Source organism: Cyprinus carpio, chromosome A8 (assembly GCF_018340385.1).
Source record: "Cyprinus carpio isolate SPL01 chromosome A8, ASM1834038v1, whole genome shotgun sequence".
Taxonomy (NCBI): Eukaryota; Metazoa; Chordata; class Actinopteri; order Cypriniformes; family Cyprinidae; genus Cyprinus; species Cyprinus carpio.
Window position 1 is genome coordinate 2316510 of NC_056579.1, and position 18050 is coordinate 2334559.

At 39.2% G+C, this 18050-nt stretch overlaps 1 protein-coding gene across 1 annotated transcript; it reads left to right on the forward strand.

Annotated features, from left to right (window-relative positions):
• Nucleotides 1–1878: 1878 nt before the first annotated feature.
• On the forward strand, nt 1879–16091 carry LOC109075777 (mucin-2-like). The gene is made up of 6 exons (XM_042763047.1): nt 1879–1969; nt 4924–5022; nt 5227–5361; nt 5535–5576; nt 15621–15749; nt 15879–16091. Exons 1-6 carry the CDS (start codon nt 1909–1911, stop codon nt 16019–16021), a joined length of 609 nt encoding a protein of 202 aa, XP_042618981.1. The 5' UTR covers nt 1879–1908; the 3' UTR covers nt 16022–16091.
• The last annotated feature ends 1959 nt before the right edge of the window (nt 16092–18050 follow it).

Here is an 18050-nt window from a genome sequence, read left to right on the forward strand (position 1 = left end):
AAAGATCAAATTTTGAATTTCTCATAAAATCAATATTTTGGCCATTCCCAAAATGTTAGCCGATGTAAGGTCCGCGCACTCGGTCCAAGGAAGGTATGCAGTGCTGGCTGAAGGTTTCTTGCGCGTTCGGTCTTTTCAGCACGCAAAGTTATTTAATTTAAGTTCAATTCTAATCTGACTCCATTTTAGTATGACCTCAAATTTAGGTTGAAAGGTAAATTGGTTGTTTGTCTGTCTCTAATTATTACTATTATTCTGACATTTGATTATTCTAGTTAACTCTTTACTCTATATTTACTATATTAGGGTTCTATGTTGCACAGGGTGCCTCACGTCGACCGTTCTACGTGTGCCCCACGATCACAAACTCGCCAGTCTGATAATTAGTCAGAGGTTATGACTAATACTATTTAATAGGTCGCCCATGCTTACCATTCTTTAAATAGTGTTTCTGTTTAGTCCCCCACAGTTACTCAAGTACAACTTAGTTAAAGCTCAAATCAATAATCAGCGGTTATGCTAGTACCATATGCATAGCCCCCAATAGTTATATAACTATGTACAATTTAACTAAATTTGAGACAATAATCAGCGGTTATGCAAGTACTATGAAATATGTTAATATTTCGATAGTAATTTTATCTAGCCCCCGATAGTTAATATAACCATGTACAACATAATTAAAGCTGAGACAATAACCAGCGCTTATGAGCAGTACTATGACTAGCCCCCCCATAGTTAATGCAATTGAGTACAACTTAACTAAAGTCAAGCAGTTATTCAGAAATCTATAATCTCACCTGATGTGCCCTTTGCTCCATCTAACCTGAGATTTAGTATACACTTAACACTGGACGCAGATTTGCGGGAACATACGACTTCACTTAATCTACTTGAGAAAATAATTTCAGAGTAAGTCAGAGTAAATCATATGTATTTATTATTTATCATCAGTCAGGTAAATATGTATTATGCCAATTACACAGCCAATTCAAATATATCAGCTCAATACAAAACATCAATTTCTCAAAGATGAATCTGACAGTAAGATGCACACTTCATACAGACTCATTCCAGCTACAGAAGTCCCAGTAATGTTTGGCCACTTCGCTTATATACCCATACCAGAACAAAGAAATCTTCAAGTCGTAAAAACATAGAAGACCTTTTGGTAGTTAGGGTCTCTTAACCCAAAAGGTCACACACCTAGTTTTGGAGATGAAAACAAATGGTCATCAAAGATCTTTATTGGGACATCTCCCGCATCAGAAGAACAGGTTTTGTTTTGTTTATTCTTGCCTGTTCTGTTGATGCGAGAGTAAAACCACTTTAACAGTCCCACCTGAAGTATTTATACTGACCACACATAAAACAGCTTGAAACAATAGATTTAGAGGGACAACAATAGAGGTATAAGTGGAGGAACCAGTGGAGGAACCAGTGCATATCTGAGAAGTGTTTTCCTGCATTTTCTCTCAGTGAGATGTGGGAACACATGTACGTATGTTAATGCACTGTGTCTATTGTATGTCTCAGAAGATCAAAATGTCTGAGGTTCTGTAATTCTTACACTGATATATTACAAAGTAGAAGCGATGAATAACACATCTCAAACTGTCTTCACTTATTAATATTTTTACTATTAAAAAGCAAACTGAACGTACAGTTGATTGTCAAGCCTGATTGCATTTTGGTAACAACTTTCATCAGGTATTCTTACAGTATTGTACAATAATACAGAATTTCAGGATCTCTGCAGATTACCTGATGAATCAGATTCTGATTAATTTGTCTCTGATGTAAGAGTGAAGTCAGGTGGCAGGACAGACACGTGAAGGGTTAAAAGGAAACGAGACAGCGATAAGATCACAGGCTTGGTCTGAGTCTGACACACACTGAACCTGTAGGATGGCTCCCACTGTTCTTCTGATCGGCTGTCTGCTGGCCACAATCAGCTGCTTAACCACAGGTAACATTCACATCAGCTGCACTGTAATCTGTGTCAGATTTGAATATAGTTTTAGTTTTCATTTACGGAATTAGTTCCACTGACTGGCTACGGATACTACAACTACCACATCAACGACCTCCTTACCTACTACAACACCACCTACACCAGCACTAATTACATCTAGAGCTGATTATTGATACAGACGATTTTGATTTACAAGCATACTGTGTGTATGTATACAAAATAGGTAATTGTAGCATTTTATAATCGCAGCGTTTTATCTCACAAATCTTTGACTCTTCTCATAATTTATATATTGCAGTTCTGATTTAAATTTTCTCTGAATTGTGAAAAAAAAAACTCTACTAAAAGTAAATAGTTACTTTATTTATTTATTTATTTTTACTATGTGACTAGTCTCGTGTAGCCAGACCTTCAGCCTGAAGGTCTGGAATGTATGGCAGCTTTCACTGGCCAAAGCCTGCCCATGAGGCCATTTCACCGACATGTCAAACAACCAATCACAGTTCGTTTCAATCATCATTACGTTTCGATGCGTGGAAATGTCGCCACAATAACAGACTGGTGTGTAAAACTCTTGAACATATTTTAAAGATTCTATGCCGCGAACATTAAATATTTCACATGTTTTTTTTAAATCCAGCGTTTAGTTGATCCTGATAAGTGCTCATTGTCACAGTTGCAAACACAGCAGCTTTCTTATTTCGTGAGGGGGTTTGGCGCCACGGTATATTTGTTTCCGGGTGGAATGTTAAAGAACGAGACACACATCTTGCAGAAATCCTGTAGAATTCAACCAATCTGATGATGACTTCGACACTCCTGAAGTGTTTTCCACTTTTGTGTCCCATATGCATCAGATGTTTAGCCAACGTTCCATGGGCGTGATATCTGATGCTGAGACTACTATGTGACCAAAACAAGCTTCCATAGTATACAAACATTTGCATTATATTTAGCAATATACATCTTTCCAGAGGTGTGGGCACTTGAATAAATCACCGCAGGAACTTTACCCAGGAACTAGGGACTTTGGGCTGGTACTCGGTGTGTTTCCACTGCAGGAACCAGGAACTAAATAAAGTTCCAGGTAAAAAAATGTCCCTCGGAAAGTCCCTGCTTGCGAGGTAGTACTTTTTCAAAGTTCCGGAACTTTTGGGGGCGGGACTTGGGCGCCAAACATGCCGATTGGTTGAGTTCACTCAGCATTGTGATTTCAACCACCATTTATTCTGATCATTTTTAAAATATTACTGTTATTATGTCATGAAATGTAATTTTAAAAGTATTTCAGGCGAGAATATAGTTGTTTAAAACTCAAATCTGTTGTTTATTTATAAAGACAGCGCCTATTTAAAAATGTGTTTCACCGATTTCAGAGACGGTCAGCTCCACGTGATCAGCGGGAGCTCAGTGATCATGTATCCGCGGAGAGCAGCCTCACCTCGGCTAGTGCTTCTGATATGTGCCGCTGGCTCTGATGTCTCTTTAGTGGTTATACATAAAATATAATTTGTTTTGAGTAAATCTAACAGGTAATCTTTGGTCTGTATTCAACTTATCTATATGTTAAAATGAATATAAAAAAGGCAAATTGATATAATATTTCGTTTCATTGTAATGGCTGTATATATACACATTTCCCTGAACTAAGCACATTTCTGCCGCTATTATTATTATCTTCAAATTTAAACGAAAGGAGGCAGTGGTATTTGATATCCTATTTCGTTTTATTGTAAATATACATTGAGGAACATTGCAGTAGCCAAGGTGAGCTGACTGATGTTATCAAGTACGCTGCTGTTTTCAGAATTACCAGATTTACATCGTCGCGGACATCACACTCCCAAGTCGAATGCGCAAAGTCCGAACTACAGAGGATGCAAGTCCAAAATCAGCGTACTTTGTATTGAGAAATGCGCGCAGACCTACGTCACCAGACTATTTGCCTAATCTTCCCGGTACTTTAGACCACGGTGGAAACGCAGAAAGCAACAGGTCTGGGGGGAAAAAGTTCCTGGGGAAAAAAGTTCCTGGTACAAATGTTCTGGGTAATTTCAGTGGGAAAGCGGCATGTGGTAAATGTAACGGTCTGGGACACAAGCTGCTTTAATTGTAGGCGAATTAACAATTACATAATTTTTGTTTATTTCATTCTATTGTATAACTTGTAGTAAAGATAAAAATATGTTCAGTCTCCAGCTGAAGTTCCCATGAGCTCCTTTAAAGGGACTCCATACCAGACCTTTGCCACTGTATCCCAGACTCCATTTCCCATAACACCCTCTGCCCAGGAACTGATTGCATCCACACCTGTTTCCTATCAGTGGGACTATTTAAGCAGCACACAAACACGATCACATAGGGAAGTCTTGTTTAGCTGTTTGTAGACATTACTGAGTATTTCCATGATAACCTTGCCTCGTTTGCCTAGTTTATACCTTGCCTTACCTGTGTTTTGGACCATGGACTTTTATTGTTTTTGTAGTGGTTTGCTGCCTGCCCTGATCATTGCCTGTTTTTGGATTACTCTTTGTCATGCCTCGGATAATGTTGTTTGCTGATATTAGACCCTGCCAGTTTTGACCATGATTTGTTTTAATAAAAGCTTGCACTAAGATCTCCATTGTCACGCCCAGTCTGTTACAATTACAGTAAAGCATTCTCACTGTCGCGCATGATTAAACTAAACATTTTGTTTGAATTGTCTGATTACATTGACAATTTGAAAGCTGATACTTTGCTTCATCAAAAGTAACATAAAACAACTTTTTTTTTTATTGAATAGAGGTGTGATATAGTTCATTGTGTTTACTCATCTCATGCCTAGGATTTACAAATCAAGATAATTAGAATCAAGATTGCAATTAACCACAAAATCTATATTTTTGCCTAGCTCTAGACTCAGTTTATGTGCATGTTAGCCACATGTTTGCTCTCTGATTTTACAGTAGTGACTGGTCAAACTAGTAATGTGACCTCCACCCCTGTAACCACACGACCTGGAGTGACCAATGCAACAACCACAACTACCACTCAAACTCCTCTCCGTGAGTTTTTCTTTCATGTATGTGTACAATAAATCACATTGTATTCAGTGTCACATAATCCACATGAAATTATTCTAATATGCGGAATTGCTGCTCAAGAAACATTTCCGATTATTATCTGTGATAAACTGTGATTTGATGAATATTTATTTTGATATTTGTGTGATAAAATATTTTTTCACTGTAGTGATGTTTTTCTGACAGGTGGAAGTTGTGCAAGTCCAGATCTGTGCTGCCCTGGATATAATAGCAGCTGTCACCGCTTCAATTGTTATTGTGATGTTGTTTGTCTGAGATTTCGTGACTGCTGCCCTGATTTCAAACCCACCTGCCTCGCAGGTATTCAGAAAGATTCAGAAATGACACAAGTTGCAGTAATCAGATTGTGTTCTACTCTGTACTACATGATTTTAATGTACTTTACTGTGATCAGGTGCTCTTTGAGAGAGAGAAAAAAATACTGCACATGTACTAAGAAACTTATCAATCTTCACCTCTTTCCCCTTTTATAGTAAATAACAGCACAAACCCAAACAACACTTTGCCACTAACAGGTTTGTTTTATACTTATTATTTTCTATAATTATTCTATATCATGTGAGTCTGTATTATTATTTTGAGTTCTCTAGATCTTTAAATCTGCATTGGATCTCAAATGTTGCATCCATGTCTTGGTAACTGAAAATTCTGAAAACTGGTATTCAAGAACAACAGCAGATTTTTTTTTTTTTTGGCATTATTATTTTAATGTTATTTAAGTATATAAGTCAAGTCAAGTCAAGTCTGCTTTATTGTCAATTCTTCCACATGTACAGTACATACATACAGAGAATCGAAATTGCGTTACTCTCAGACCCCCGGTGCATACAGATAACACTAACAGTAGAGCCTAAAATCTGGATCAAATATAAAATATAAGATAAAACTATACAATAAGGGAATGTAAAAAAAAAAGACATAGAAAAAAATAAAATAAAACTATGGTTAAATAAAAGCAGCGCAAGGCACATGGCAGATAGAGTGCAAACCAGTGAACAAACAGTGCAGATAAAAAGATTTTTTAGTGCATAAAAAAAATAGCTTATTCAGTCTGATTAAAGTGACAAAGGGCTCAAGAGCAGTTATTTTATTTAAACTGACTGATGGGGAGGTAGAATGACGTCAGTTCCATGGTGAATGAGGTAGTGAGCAGACCAATGCTGCACAATGCTGCACGAAGCACTGGTGCATGACATCGTATGTTATTGGAAGGACCTGGGGATGTGGGACCTGGGGGTGACTGATCCAGGACGCGTTGCAGGCGCCATACCACACAGTGATGCAGCTAGTCAGAATGCTCTCGATGGTGCCTCTGTAGAAGGTGTACATGATGGGGTGTGGGGCTCTGGCTCTCCTCAGTTTGCGGAGGAAGTAGAGACTGCTGCTGTGATTTCTTGGCCAGTGCTGCGGTGTTGTCGGTCCAGGAGAGGTCCTCTGTGATGTGCACACCCAGGAACTTGGTGCTGCTCACTCTCTCCACAGTCGCACCGTTGATGGTCAAAGGAACATGCTGAGTGTGCGCTCTCCTGAAGTCAACAACAATCTCCTTCGTCTTCTCCACATTCCGAGAGAGATTGTTGTCACTGCACCACCCGGCCAGGCGGCTCACCTCGCTCCTGTAGTTTGTCTCATCTCTGTTGCTAATGAGACCCACCACAGTCGTGTCATCCGCAAACTTAATGAAAAATAACGAAGGTTGTGTGACGGTGTGCAGTCGTGGGTCAGCAGAGTGAAGAGGAGGGGGCTCAGCACACATCCTTAGGGGGCCTCAGTGTTCAGTGTGATGGTGCTGGATGTGTTGCTGCCGAACTGTACTGCCTGAGGTCTTCCAGTCAGAAAGTCCAACAGCCAGTTGCACAGCGAAGTGTTGAGCCCCAGCTCGACCAGTTTGTGAATGAGCTGTTGAGGGATGATTGTGTTGAATGCTGAACTGAAGTCTATGAACAGCATTCTGACGTATGAGTCCTTTTTGTCTATATGTGTGAGTGCTGAGTGGATGAGGGTAGTTGAGATGGCATCGAGCGGTTCGGTCGACAAACTGGAATGGGTCCAGGGAGGGGGAGAGGGCAGACTTGATGTGGTGCATGACTAGCTGTTCGAAGCACTTCATGAGGATGGGAGTAAGTGCAACAGGACGGTAGTCATTGAAGAAGGATGGAGATGGCTTCTTCGGGACTGGAATGATGGTGGAAGTTTTGAAGCATGTGGGAACAACAGCCTGACTAAGTGAGATGTTGAAAATGTCTGTGAAGACATCAGTGAATTCTGCTGCACAGTCTCTTAGTAATATTTTATTTTCCCTAACAGGACCCGGAGCTTTGCGTGCATTGATCCTGCTGAAGGATCTCCTCACGCTGTCCGGTGTCAGCATCATCACCTGGTCACTGGGAGGAGGTGGAGTCTTCTGTGCAGTGGTGCTGTTTTGTTCCTCAAAGCGAGCGAAGAAGGTGTTCAGCTCATTCAGCAGAGAGATGTTGCTGTCACAGGTCCGCGGTGGGGGCTTGTAGTCCGTAATGGTCTGTATCCCCTGCCACAGGCTCTGAGTGTCTCTGCTGTCACTGAATTGATGGGTTATCCTCCTGGAGTACTGTCTCTTAGCATCTCTGATGCCGCGGGATAGGTTGGCCCTGGCTGTTCTCAGGCCCACCTCATCTCCAGCTCTGAATGCAGCGTTCCGCGTCTCCAGGAGTCTGTAGACCTCTCCTGTCATCCACGGCTTCTGGTTGGCCCGGACAGTGATGGTTTTTGTGACTGTTACATCCTCAATACACTTGGTGATGTAGGCAGTGACGGTCTCTGAGTACTCCTGGAGGTCAGTGGTGTTATTGTAAGTGGCAGCCTGCTTAAACATATTCCAGTCAGTTGTATCAAAGCAGTCTTGAAGAGCGTCAGACGACCCTTCTGGCCACACTTGAATCCGTTTCTGAACTGGTTTGGCAACTTTAATGAGCGGTCTGTATGCAGGCATTAGCATGACAGTGATGTGGTCTGATGCACCAAGGTGGGGGAGGGGGAGGGCTTTGTAAGCTCCTCTCTGTGTGGTGTAAACACAATCAAAAATATTTTTGCCTCTTGTTGGAAAGTTAATGTGTTGGTGTATTTGTATTTGGTGTATTTGGTGTAAGTCAGCATGGTTGAAATCCCCAGCTATGATGAGAAAAGCATCGGGGTGTGCTGTCTGCTGCTCACTGATGTGCTGGTGCAGTTCATTTAGTGCATCGTTCCTGATGCTGTTGTTGTTGTTCGGGGGAATGTAAACCGAAACGAGCAGTATGGCAGTATATTCCCTCGGCAGATAGAATGGCTTGCACTTAATAATCATAAACTCCACCAGGGGTGAGCAGTGTTTGCAGATCACAACAGCATCGCGGCACCACGCATCATTGACGTAAACACAAAGCCCGCTGCCGCGGGTTTTTCCTCCTGCGACGAGAGCTCTGTCTGCTCGATAGCACGTCAGCTGGTTGAGCTGAATAGCGCAGTCCGGAACGCTGTTGCTAAGCCATGTTTTCGTGAGCACAAAAACACAACAGTCTCTAACAGTCCTCTGAGTTGAACGTAGTAATCGGATGAAGTGCAGTTTATTGTCCAAAGAGCGTACGTTAGCCAGTACTATGGTGGGGATAGATGGCTTGTGTGGGTTAGCTGTTAGCCTGGCCCGGATACCTCCGCGCTTGCCCCTCTTCTGCTTCCTCTCACGCCGCTTGTGGCACCTCTGCTGTGGGCGAGATGCAGCAGTGGGGGTCGGTGATGATGTAGGCCTCCGGAGCAGTCCGAGATCTCGCAGCTGTTCCGCGTGCACGGAGTTTAACTCTAAAAATGCAGTTCTGCCGACATCCAGCAGAAACTCACGACTGTATGTGCACTTAAAGACAGGTAGACACGATGACGACATAAAAAAAACTGCGACTCACAAGACAAAAATCACGAAAACACCGTTATGTCGGGACAGAGAGAAGCCGCTGCATGTGGACGCGCCGCCATCAATAGCTACTAATATCAGTCCATTAGCTACTAATATGAGATATTAGTTACTAATATCTATTTCATTAGGTACTAGTACATATTCATTAGATACTAGTGCTTTATTAGCTACTAGTGCATATTCTTTAGGTATTAGTAACTTTTTTAAAGATACTAGGACTTATTCATTAGATACTAGTTCTTATTATTACATACTATACCTATTAATCAGATATTATTACTTTTTATTAGACACTAGTACTAGTTCATTAGTTACTATCACTGGTGTCAAAAGTATTCACATTCATTACTCAAGTAGAAGTATAGATACTAGGGTTTAAAAAGACTTTTGTAGAAGTTGAAGTATCAACTCAAGCTTTTTACTCAAGTAAAAGTGTAAAAGTACTGGTTTCAAAACTACTTAAAGTATAAAAGTAAAAGTAATGTAAGGGAAAAAAAATGCCATTAAGAACAAAATCTTAGGTTGCGCCACATGGTCCTATTGTGCACTAGGCCATAATGACTATAATGTTATATTAAAATGTTCATGTTGAAAAATTTGGCATGCACTACTGTTTCAGCCGCATATATGCCCATTGAAAATTAACGCAATTTAGTACAATGCAAATACATTAAATAACTAGAGATATGATGACTAGTTGCCTTTAAGTATTGTAATGGTGCAAAAAGTCAAACTTCAGAGGCATGTCATCAATAACCTTTAATGAAATGTAAATGTACATCCAAGCTTCGCTGCAGGAATCTGCGAGGGCAATGGACAAGAAAATTTGTGTACCCAGGGCAGGGTTAGTAACAATTACCCTTGTATGGTTGTCTATATACAATAAACATTAGTGTTGTCAAAATGAATGATGAATCCAAGTGATTAATCAAAAAATAAAAATGAAAAATAACTCATAATCCTAATACCTTCTTGATTGATAGCTTCCTGTATTCGCTACATACGTCTGCTATGTCCAGTGTTGGGGGTGGGGGGATAACGAGTTACAAAGTTGGTATAGCCTACTTATCACAACATTGTCAATCGCGAACGCTAATTTATTCAAACGTCTCGCTACCGAACTACCTACAGTAGCTTAATTTTCGGAGGAAGAAGAGAAAGCACCCATTTGATAAATGAGCCAGTAGTGAGACATAATAACTTTTAAGAAATATATTTTATGATAAACGAATCCAACACTGGCTATGTCCTTGCTGGAGTGTGATGTGATTTGTGTCATGTGCAGGTGCGATGGATCGCGTACAAACCACATCCGGATGGTGCGATTTATCTGGATAGTTTTTTTTTTTTTTTTTTGAATGATGACAAGCCGGAATGAAAACAAGGCGAAATGAAATAGCAGTAACTAACCTATTTTTTAAAATGTAAGGAGTAGAAAGTACAGATAATTGCGTGAAAATGTAAGGAGTAGAAGTAAAAAGTCGGCTGAAAAATAATTACTCCAGTAAAGTATAGATACCCAAAATTTATACTTAAGTAAGGTAACAAAGTATTTGTACTTCGTTACTTGACACCTCTGGTTACTATGTATTAGATAATAGGACTTATTCATTAGACACTAGTACTTATGTCAAAAGTGACTATTAACTATTGTATTGTTACTAGTAACACATAAAAAAAATTACATTGACTTCTGTGGGGATCTGTCATTCAGATATCAACTTTTCGCTTCTGACTAATATGTATTCCAATAGTGACAAGTCTAGTATATTTTTTGAGATAAGAGATAAGAATTGTTGCTACTAACAATTACAAAATATACCAGTGTCTAATAAATAAGTACTAGTACCTAATGAATAACTAGTAGTATGAAATGAAAAGTAATAGTGTTTAATAAATAAAGTGCTAGTATCTAATGAATACTAACTAGTAATATTTTAAAAGATATTAGTCATTACTGGAATACATACTAGTCAGAACTGAATAGTTGATATCTGAATGACAGATACAGTTACAAAATAGTTACTAGTCACTACTGAAATAATTACTAGTATCTAATAAATAAGAACTAGTGTCCAGTAAACTAGTATTTTTTTTAAAGTTACTAGTACCTAAAGAATAAGCACTAGTTGCTAAAAAGAACAAGCACTAGTATCTAATGAATGAGCACTAGTACCTTAAATAAATAATAGTAGCTGAAAAATAAGTACTAGTAGCATAAAAATAGATACTATTGCATTTTAAGAATTAAATGTTAAAACGACTTGCCATACTGGAAATATTTTGCAATTGAGACCTTAAGTGTACTGACTATTGAGCTTAGGAGCTGATTGAGGTGCAACCTAACGGTTTTGAGGATGGATTCAACATCTAATGTGCAGAGGTGTAAAATACTTGAGTAATTTTACTTGATTACTTTACTTTATTTTGGAGGATACAATTTTAACTGGTTACTTGTACTTTTACTTGATTACATTTCTGGAGAAAAAAAATACTTTTTACTCCTTACAATTTTATTTCATCCTAAAAAGTAGATTACATTTTTATTTTATTTTATGCACAATAAATATGGTAAACAGAAGTTCAAATGTCTGTGCTTGACGTGAGAACCAATGATCATTGTTTTCATGCATCAATTACAGACATTTCTACTTCATTTGTGACTTTCACTGGGTAAATGTCTGGCTTCAAAAGTTCACTATCAAATCTGAGGAAGCATCAAGATCAAAGTGGCAAAGAGGAATTATTCTGATAAAATAAGGACTCAGTTCACTTCCAACGACTCAGCATCAGTGTGGAAAAGTCTGAAAGAGATCACCAATTACAAGACACCACCCCCCAGCACTCTGGCAGACGATCTGAACGAGTTTTACTGCAGGTTTGAAAGAAGAACACCCATCACCTGCCCTGAACGCCTCTCCACACAACCGTTCACACCATTCACAACTCCTGCAACCCACCTTGAATGCCTCTCCAAACAACCGTTCTCACCATTCACAACTCTTGCAACCCGTCCATGCGGTGCGCCAGGTCTTCCGGAAGCAGAAAAGGAAAAAAGCACCAGGCCCAGACTGTGTAACACCAGCTTGTCTGAAATCCTGTGCTGACCAGCTGGCCCCCATCTTCACACAGATCTTCAACAGATCACTGGAGCTGTGTGAAGTCCCTTCATGCTTCAAACGCTCCACCATCATCCCCATCCCAAAGAAATCCAAAATTACAGGACTAAATGATTATAGGCCTGTGGCTTTAACGTCTGTGGTCATGAAGTCATTTGAAAAACTGGTGCTGGCCCACCTGAAGGACATTACTGGACCCTTACTGGATCCTCTTCAGTTTGCCTACAGAGCAAACAGGTCTGTGGATGATGCAGTAAACATTGGACTGCATTATGTTCTGCAACACCTTGACAGACCAGGGACTTATGTGAGAATCCTGTTTGTGGACTTCAGCTCGGCCTTTAACACGATCATCCCAAACCTCCTCCTGCCCAAACTAACCCAGCTCTCCGTGCCCACCTCCATCTGTCAGTGGATCAACAGCTTCCTGACAGACAGGCAACAGCTAGTGAGGCTGGGAAAATACACATCCAGCACCCGTACAATCAGCACTGGAGCTCCCCAGGGCTGCGTTCTCTCCCCACTGCTCTTCTCCCTGTACACTAACGATTGCACATCTAAGGACCCCTCTGTCAAGCTCCTGAAGTTTGCAGATGACACCACACTCATCGGCCTCATTCAGGACGGTGACGAGTCTGCTTACAGACAGGAGGTTAAAGAGCTGGCTGTCTGGTGCAGTCTCAACAACCTGGAGCTTAACACGCTCAAAACAGTGGAGATGATCGTGAACTTTAGGAGAAACCCCCCTACTAACCATCATGAACAGCACTGTGACTGTGGTGGAGTCATTCAGGTTCCTGGGCACCACCATCTCTCAGGACCTGAAGTGGGACATTCACATTGACTCCATTGTGAAAAAGGCCCAGCAGAGGTTGTACTTCCTTCGCCAGCTGAGGAAGTTTAACCTGCCACAGGAGCTGCTGAAACAGTTCTACTCAGCCGTCATTGAATCCGTCCTCTGCACTTCAGTAACTGTCTGGTTCAGCTCAGCTTCTAAATCTGACCTCAGAAGACTACAGAGGGTAGTCCGGACTGCTGAGAGAATCATCGGTACAACCCTCCCTTTTTCAAGAACTGTACTTATCCAGAGTGAAAGGGCTGGCAAAATCACTCTGGCCCCCTCACATCCAGCACACTCCCTGTTTGAACTGTTGCCATCTGGTCGACGCTACAGAGCTCTGAGCACCAGAACGGCCAGACACAGGAACAGTTTCTTCCCCCAGGCAATCCATCTAATGAACACTTGATAATAACTGTGGAACACATTACACTATTTATATTTACAGACACATACACTTATTATCTAACACACATACTTAGTGTACACTTAAATTATTATTTTTTTTTTTTTTGCACATAATATACCTGTACATACATAACTGCTCATTGTAATATATCTGCCATACAATTGTCAATTTGTATATTGTCATTCCTTACCTACTGATTTGTATTTTCTGTATTTTTTATTCTTTTATTGTGTGTTTTTTGTTCTGTCGCTGTCATTCTGTTGCACTGCGGAGCTTCTGTCACGAAAACAAATTCCTCGTATGTGTAAACATACCTGGCAATAAAGCTCATTCTGATTCTGAAAGCATATGAGGTAGCAAAGCTGCGTCACCACTCCCCCCTATTTTCTGTTTTGATAGAGCCATTAGCTGTGTAATATATTAGCTCAATGCACAAGATTGATTGCAAATAAATCAGTGATGAGAATTTAAATAAAATTCATATTTTTGTGGGAATTATTATTTTTTTTTATTTTATTTATTTTTTATTAAATGTATAAATCTCAAAAAAAAAAAAAAAAAAAAGCATTTAAATTAACATTTTATGTTAAATGAATTGTAATTTGTTTAGTGATGTTCTTACCAGGTGAAAGTGAAAGTCAAGTGAAAGTCGTGACATTTGTCAAGTATGGGTCACCATACTCGAAATTGGTGCTCTGCATTTAACCCATCCAAGTGCACACACACAGCAGTGAGAAGTGAACACACCGTGAACACACACCCGGAGCAGTGGGCAGCTATATCCAAGGACATAATATATAATGACATAATATCCACCAGGTAGTGGATATTATGTCATTATATGACACATCGAGTAGCAATTAAGACTGTCAATGAGTATTATTTGATTTGCTTATTAATCTAATGTCACAAATAATTTTTTTATCAATATTTGCTGAGAAAAAAACTCTAAATGCCCCAAATAAACAATTTATGTCAAGTCTGAATTAATCCTTAGATAGGGCAGAATGATGTTGAATAGACAACATAAAAAAAGTGGCCTTTCAAAGTTTTAATGTCGTATGCTTTTAATTCATTCTATGACTCTCCTCATTAATGCAACACATTCTTGTAGTCTGTCTGGAATATGTTTTAGCCTCTGCATCACATCTTGCTATTCAAAGGAATAGTTCACCTTCAAATGAAAATTCTCTCATCATTTACTCACCCCCATGTCGTCCCAGATGTTTATGACTTTCTTTCATCAGACAAACACAAGAAAAGATTTTTAGTCTGTATAATGCAAGGGGACAGGACCACTTCAGAAACCACACAAAGTGAACATGACGATCAAGTTTAAACTATTGGTATTTGTATTTTTTTTGTATTTACCCTTTCACTTAAGAAGACACTGATTCATTAACAGGGGTTGTATCAAATGTCCCATTCACTTGCATTAATCAAAGAGAGATTATTTTTTTCTAAAACTCTTAGTTTGTGTTCATCTGATAGATGAAAGTCACATATATATATATTGGATGGAGACGTTTCCTTTTAATCCCGGTTGTGTATGTGTGTGTGTGTGTGTGTGTGTGTGTGTGTGTGTGTGTGTGTGTGTGTGTGTGTGTGTGTGTGTTCCATTGTGCTGCATTTTAAATGCTGTTGCACTAGATGTATGTGTTTGACCTGTGCATTTTGTTTAGTTTTCTCCCTTTAACAAAACCTCTGTATACAGTATCTGTACTTTATTAATACTTGAGTACAATTTAAAGTTGTACTTTTTTACTTTTACTCAAGTATGTTTTTGGCCAGATACTTGTACTTTTAACTGAGTAAAATTTCACTTAAGTATCTGAATTTTTACTTGAGTAAGATTTTTTAGTACTTTTTTACCCACCCTCTGCTAATGTGTCCGTCTGCACTGCTCCTATAGGAAACAATGTTCACATCCGACTCTGTGCTGCAGTGGCACCAACTACAAACTGTTTCAGAGGCTGTTTCTGTGATGAGACCTGCAAACAGCTCAAGGACTGCTGTTCCCGACTACAACAGCACCGCAGTAAGAACACATATATGCAGATATAGAGATGCTGAATTGAATCAAAAGCTCTCTTTGCCTGAAGCATGTTAAGAGAGTGAGATGATTGTGTTTATTTAGTATTTTGTTCCTCGATGTTTCATGCACTGCAGTCAGAATCACAGTAATCAATTTTGTATTTGTTGCCAGATGATTCCTGGATGAAGTCCTCTCAGATAAAACATGCATTGCATCTGTGACTTTCTCTATAGGTTTCAATAGCACAACTGCAGCCCCTCCCTTCAACTCCACTACAGCTCCTCCCTTCAACTCCACTACAGCTCCACCCTTCAACTCCACTACAGCTCCTCCCTTCAACTCCACTACAGCTCCTCCCAAAGGTAATTAGTAGTAGTACTAGTAGGTAATTGTGGAGGTCAAGTTTTACCATCACTGTTGCAACTGAAGGACAGTGAAACCTGAAATAACTAATACGTGTTTTGTTTTGTTATTTTGCATATTTCTCACAGGACTCACTGTTCTTGAGGTGAAGGTGAAGACGTTGTTGACTGAAGAAGAGCATCAGGCTGCACTGCTTCAGGTGAGAGGAGCGTTTCTGACTGTTTGTCTGCGTCCTGTTCACATACTTGCACTTCATGCTAAATGTACTTAAAATGTGCTTAGTTTTAGGTATGTAATACAAAGTATACAAGTGTTTGGACAAACTATAAAACAAATCACTAGCATCACAGTCGTTGTACTCTTTCGTTGTAGCCGTCACTCTTTTAGGCCCCAAAGTGATTCTATTGGCTGGAATAACTTTTTTAGGGTATCATATTCTGTGCCTGATCAGAAAGCCTCCTTATTGCTTCTTGTTCTAGAACCATAAACATAAATCTTCTATGGAATTTGGAACACAGCTTTAATTCTAATCTTATTTCTATTCTCTTTCAAAAAAAACAAAAACAGCGACGCGGAGCGAAACAGCCCGCGGATGCAAAGGACAGAGTGAGGGGGGGGGGGAAAGTAGCAAAGCTGCGTCACCACTCCCCCCGATTTTCTGTTTGATAGAGCCATTATCTGTGTAATATATTTAGCTCAATGCACAAGATTGATTGCAAATAAATCAGTGATGAGAATTTAAATAAAATTCATATTTTTGTGGGAATTATTATTTTTTTATTTTTTATTTTTTATTAAATGTTACAAATCTCAAAAAAAAAAAAAAAAAAAAAAAAGCATTTAAATTAACATTTTATGTTAAATGAATTGTAATTTGTTTAGTGATGTTCTTACCAGGTGAAAGTGAAAGTCAAGTGAAAGTCGTGACATTTGTCAAGTATGGTAACCCATACTCGAAATTGGTGCTCTGCATTTAACCCATCCAAGTGCACACACACAGCAGTGAGAAGTGAACACACCGTGAACACACACCCGGAGCAGTGGGCAGCTATATCCAAGGACATAATATATAATGACATAATATCCACCAGGTAGTGGATATTATGTCCTTATATGACAACATCGAGTAGCAATTAAGATAGTCAATGAGTATTATTTGATTTGCTTATTAATCTATGTCACAAATAATTTTTTTATCAATATTTGCTGAGAAAAAAACTTGTCTAAATGCCCCAAAAAACATATTAAAAGTTGAATTGTATCCTTTAGATAGTGATGTTGAATAGGGACAACATATAAAAAAAGTGGCCCTTTCAAAGTTTTAATGTCGTATGTTTTAATTCTATGACTCTCCTCATTAATGCAACACATTCTTGTAGTCTGTCTGGAATATGTTTTAGCCTCTGCATCACATCTTGCTATTCAAAGGAATAGTTCACCTTCAAATGAAAATTCTCTCATCATTTACTCACGCCCCATGTCGTCCCAGATGTTGTATGACTTGCTTTCATCAGACGAAAACACAAGAAAAGATTTTTAGTTCTGTTATAATGCAAGGGGACAGGACCACTTCAGAAAACCACACAAAAGTGGAACATGGTGATCAAGTTTAAACTATTGGTATATGTATTTTTTTGTATTTACCCTTTCACTTAAGAAGACACTGATTCATTAACAGGGGTTGTATCAAATGGCCCCATTCACTTGCATTAATCAAAGAGAGATTATTTTTTTTTCTAAAACTCTTAGTTTGTGTTCATCTGATAGATGAAAGTCACATATATATATATTGGATGGAGAGTTTCCTTTTAATCCCTTTCTTTGTATGTGTGTGTGTGTGTGTGTGTGTGTGTGTGTGTGTGTGTGTGTGTGTGTGGTGTGTGTGGTGTGTGTTCCATTGTGCCCTGCATTTTAAATGCTGTTGCACTAGATGTAGTGTTTGACCTGTGCATTTTGTGTTAGTTTTCTCCCTTTAACAAAAACCCTCTGTATACAGTATCTGTACCTTTATTAATACTTGAGTACAATTTAAAGTTGTGATTGTTTTTACCTTTTACTCAAGTATGTTTTTGGCCAGATACTTGTACTTTTAACTGAGTAAAAATTTCACTAAGTATCTGAATTTTTACTTGAGTAAGATTTTTTAGTACTTTTTACACCTCTGCTAATGTGTCGTCTGCACTGCTCCTATAGGAACATGTTCACATCCGACTCTGTGCTGCAGTGGCACAAACTACAACTGTTTCAGAGGCTGTTTCTGTGATGAGGCGTGCAAACAGCTCAAGGACTGCTGTCCCGAC

Bases quoted from the DNA above. Each gene is read 5' to 3' on its own strand.
- LOC109075777 (XM_042763047.1), top strand. From the start codon at position 1,909: ATGGCTCCCACTGTTCTTCTGATCGGCTGTCTGCTGGCCACAATCAGC. The intron at 5,023-5,226 runs GTGAGTTTTTCT...TTTTTCTGACAG, and splicing joins TACCACTCAAACTCCTCTCC to GTGGAAGTTGTGCAAGTCCA. The intron at 5,362-5,534 runs GTATTCAGAAAG...CCCCTTTTATAG, and splicing joins CAAACCCACCTGCCTCGCAG to TAAATAACAGCACAAACCCA.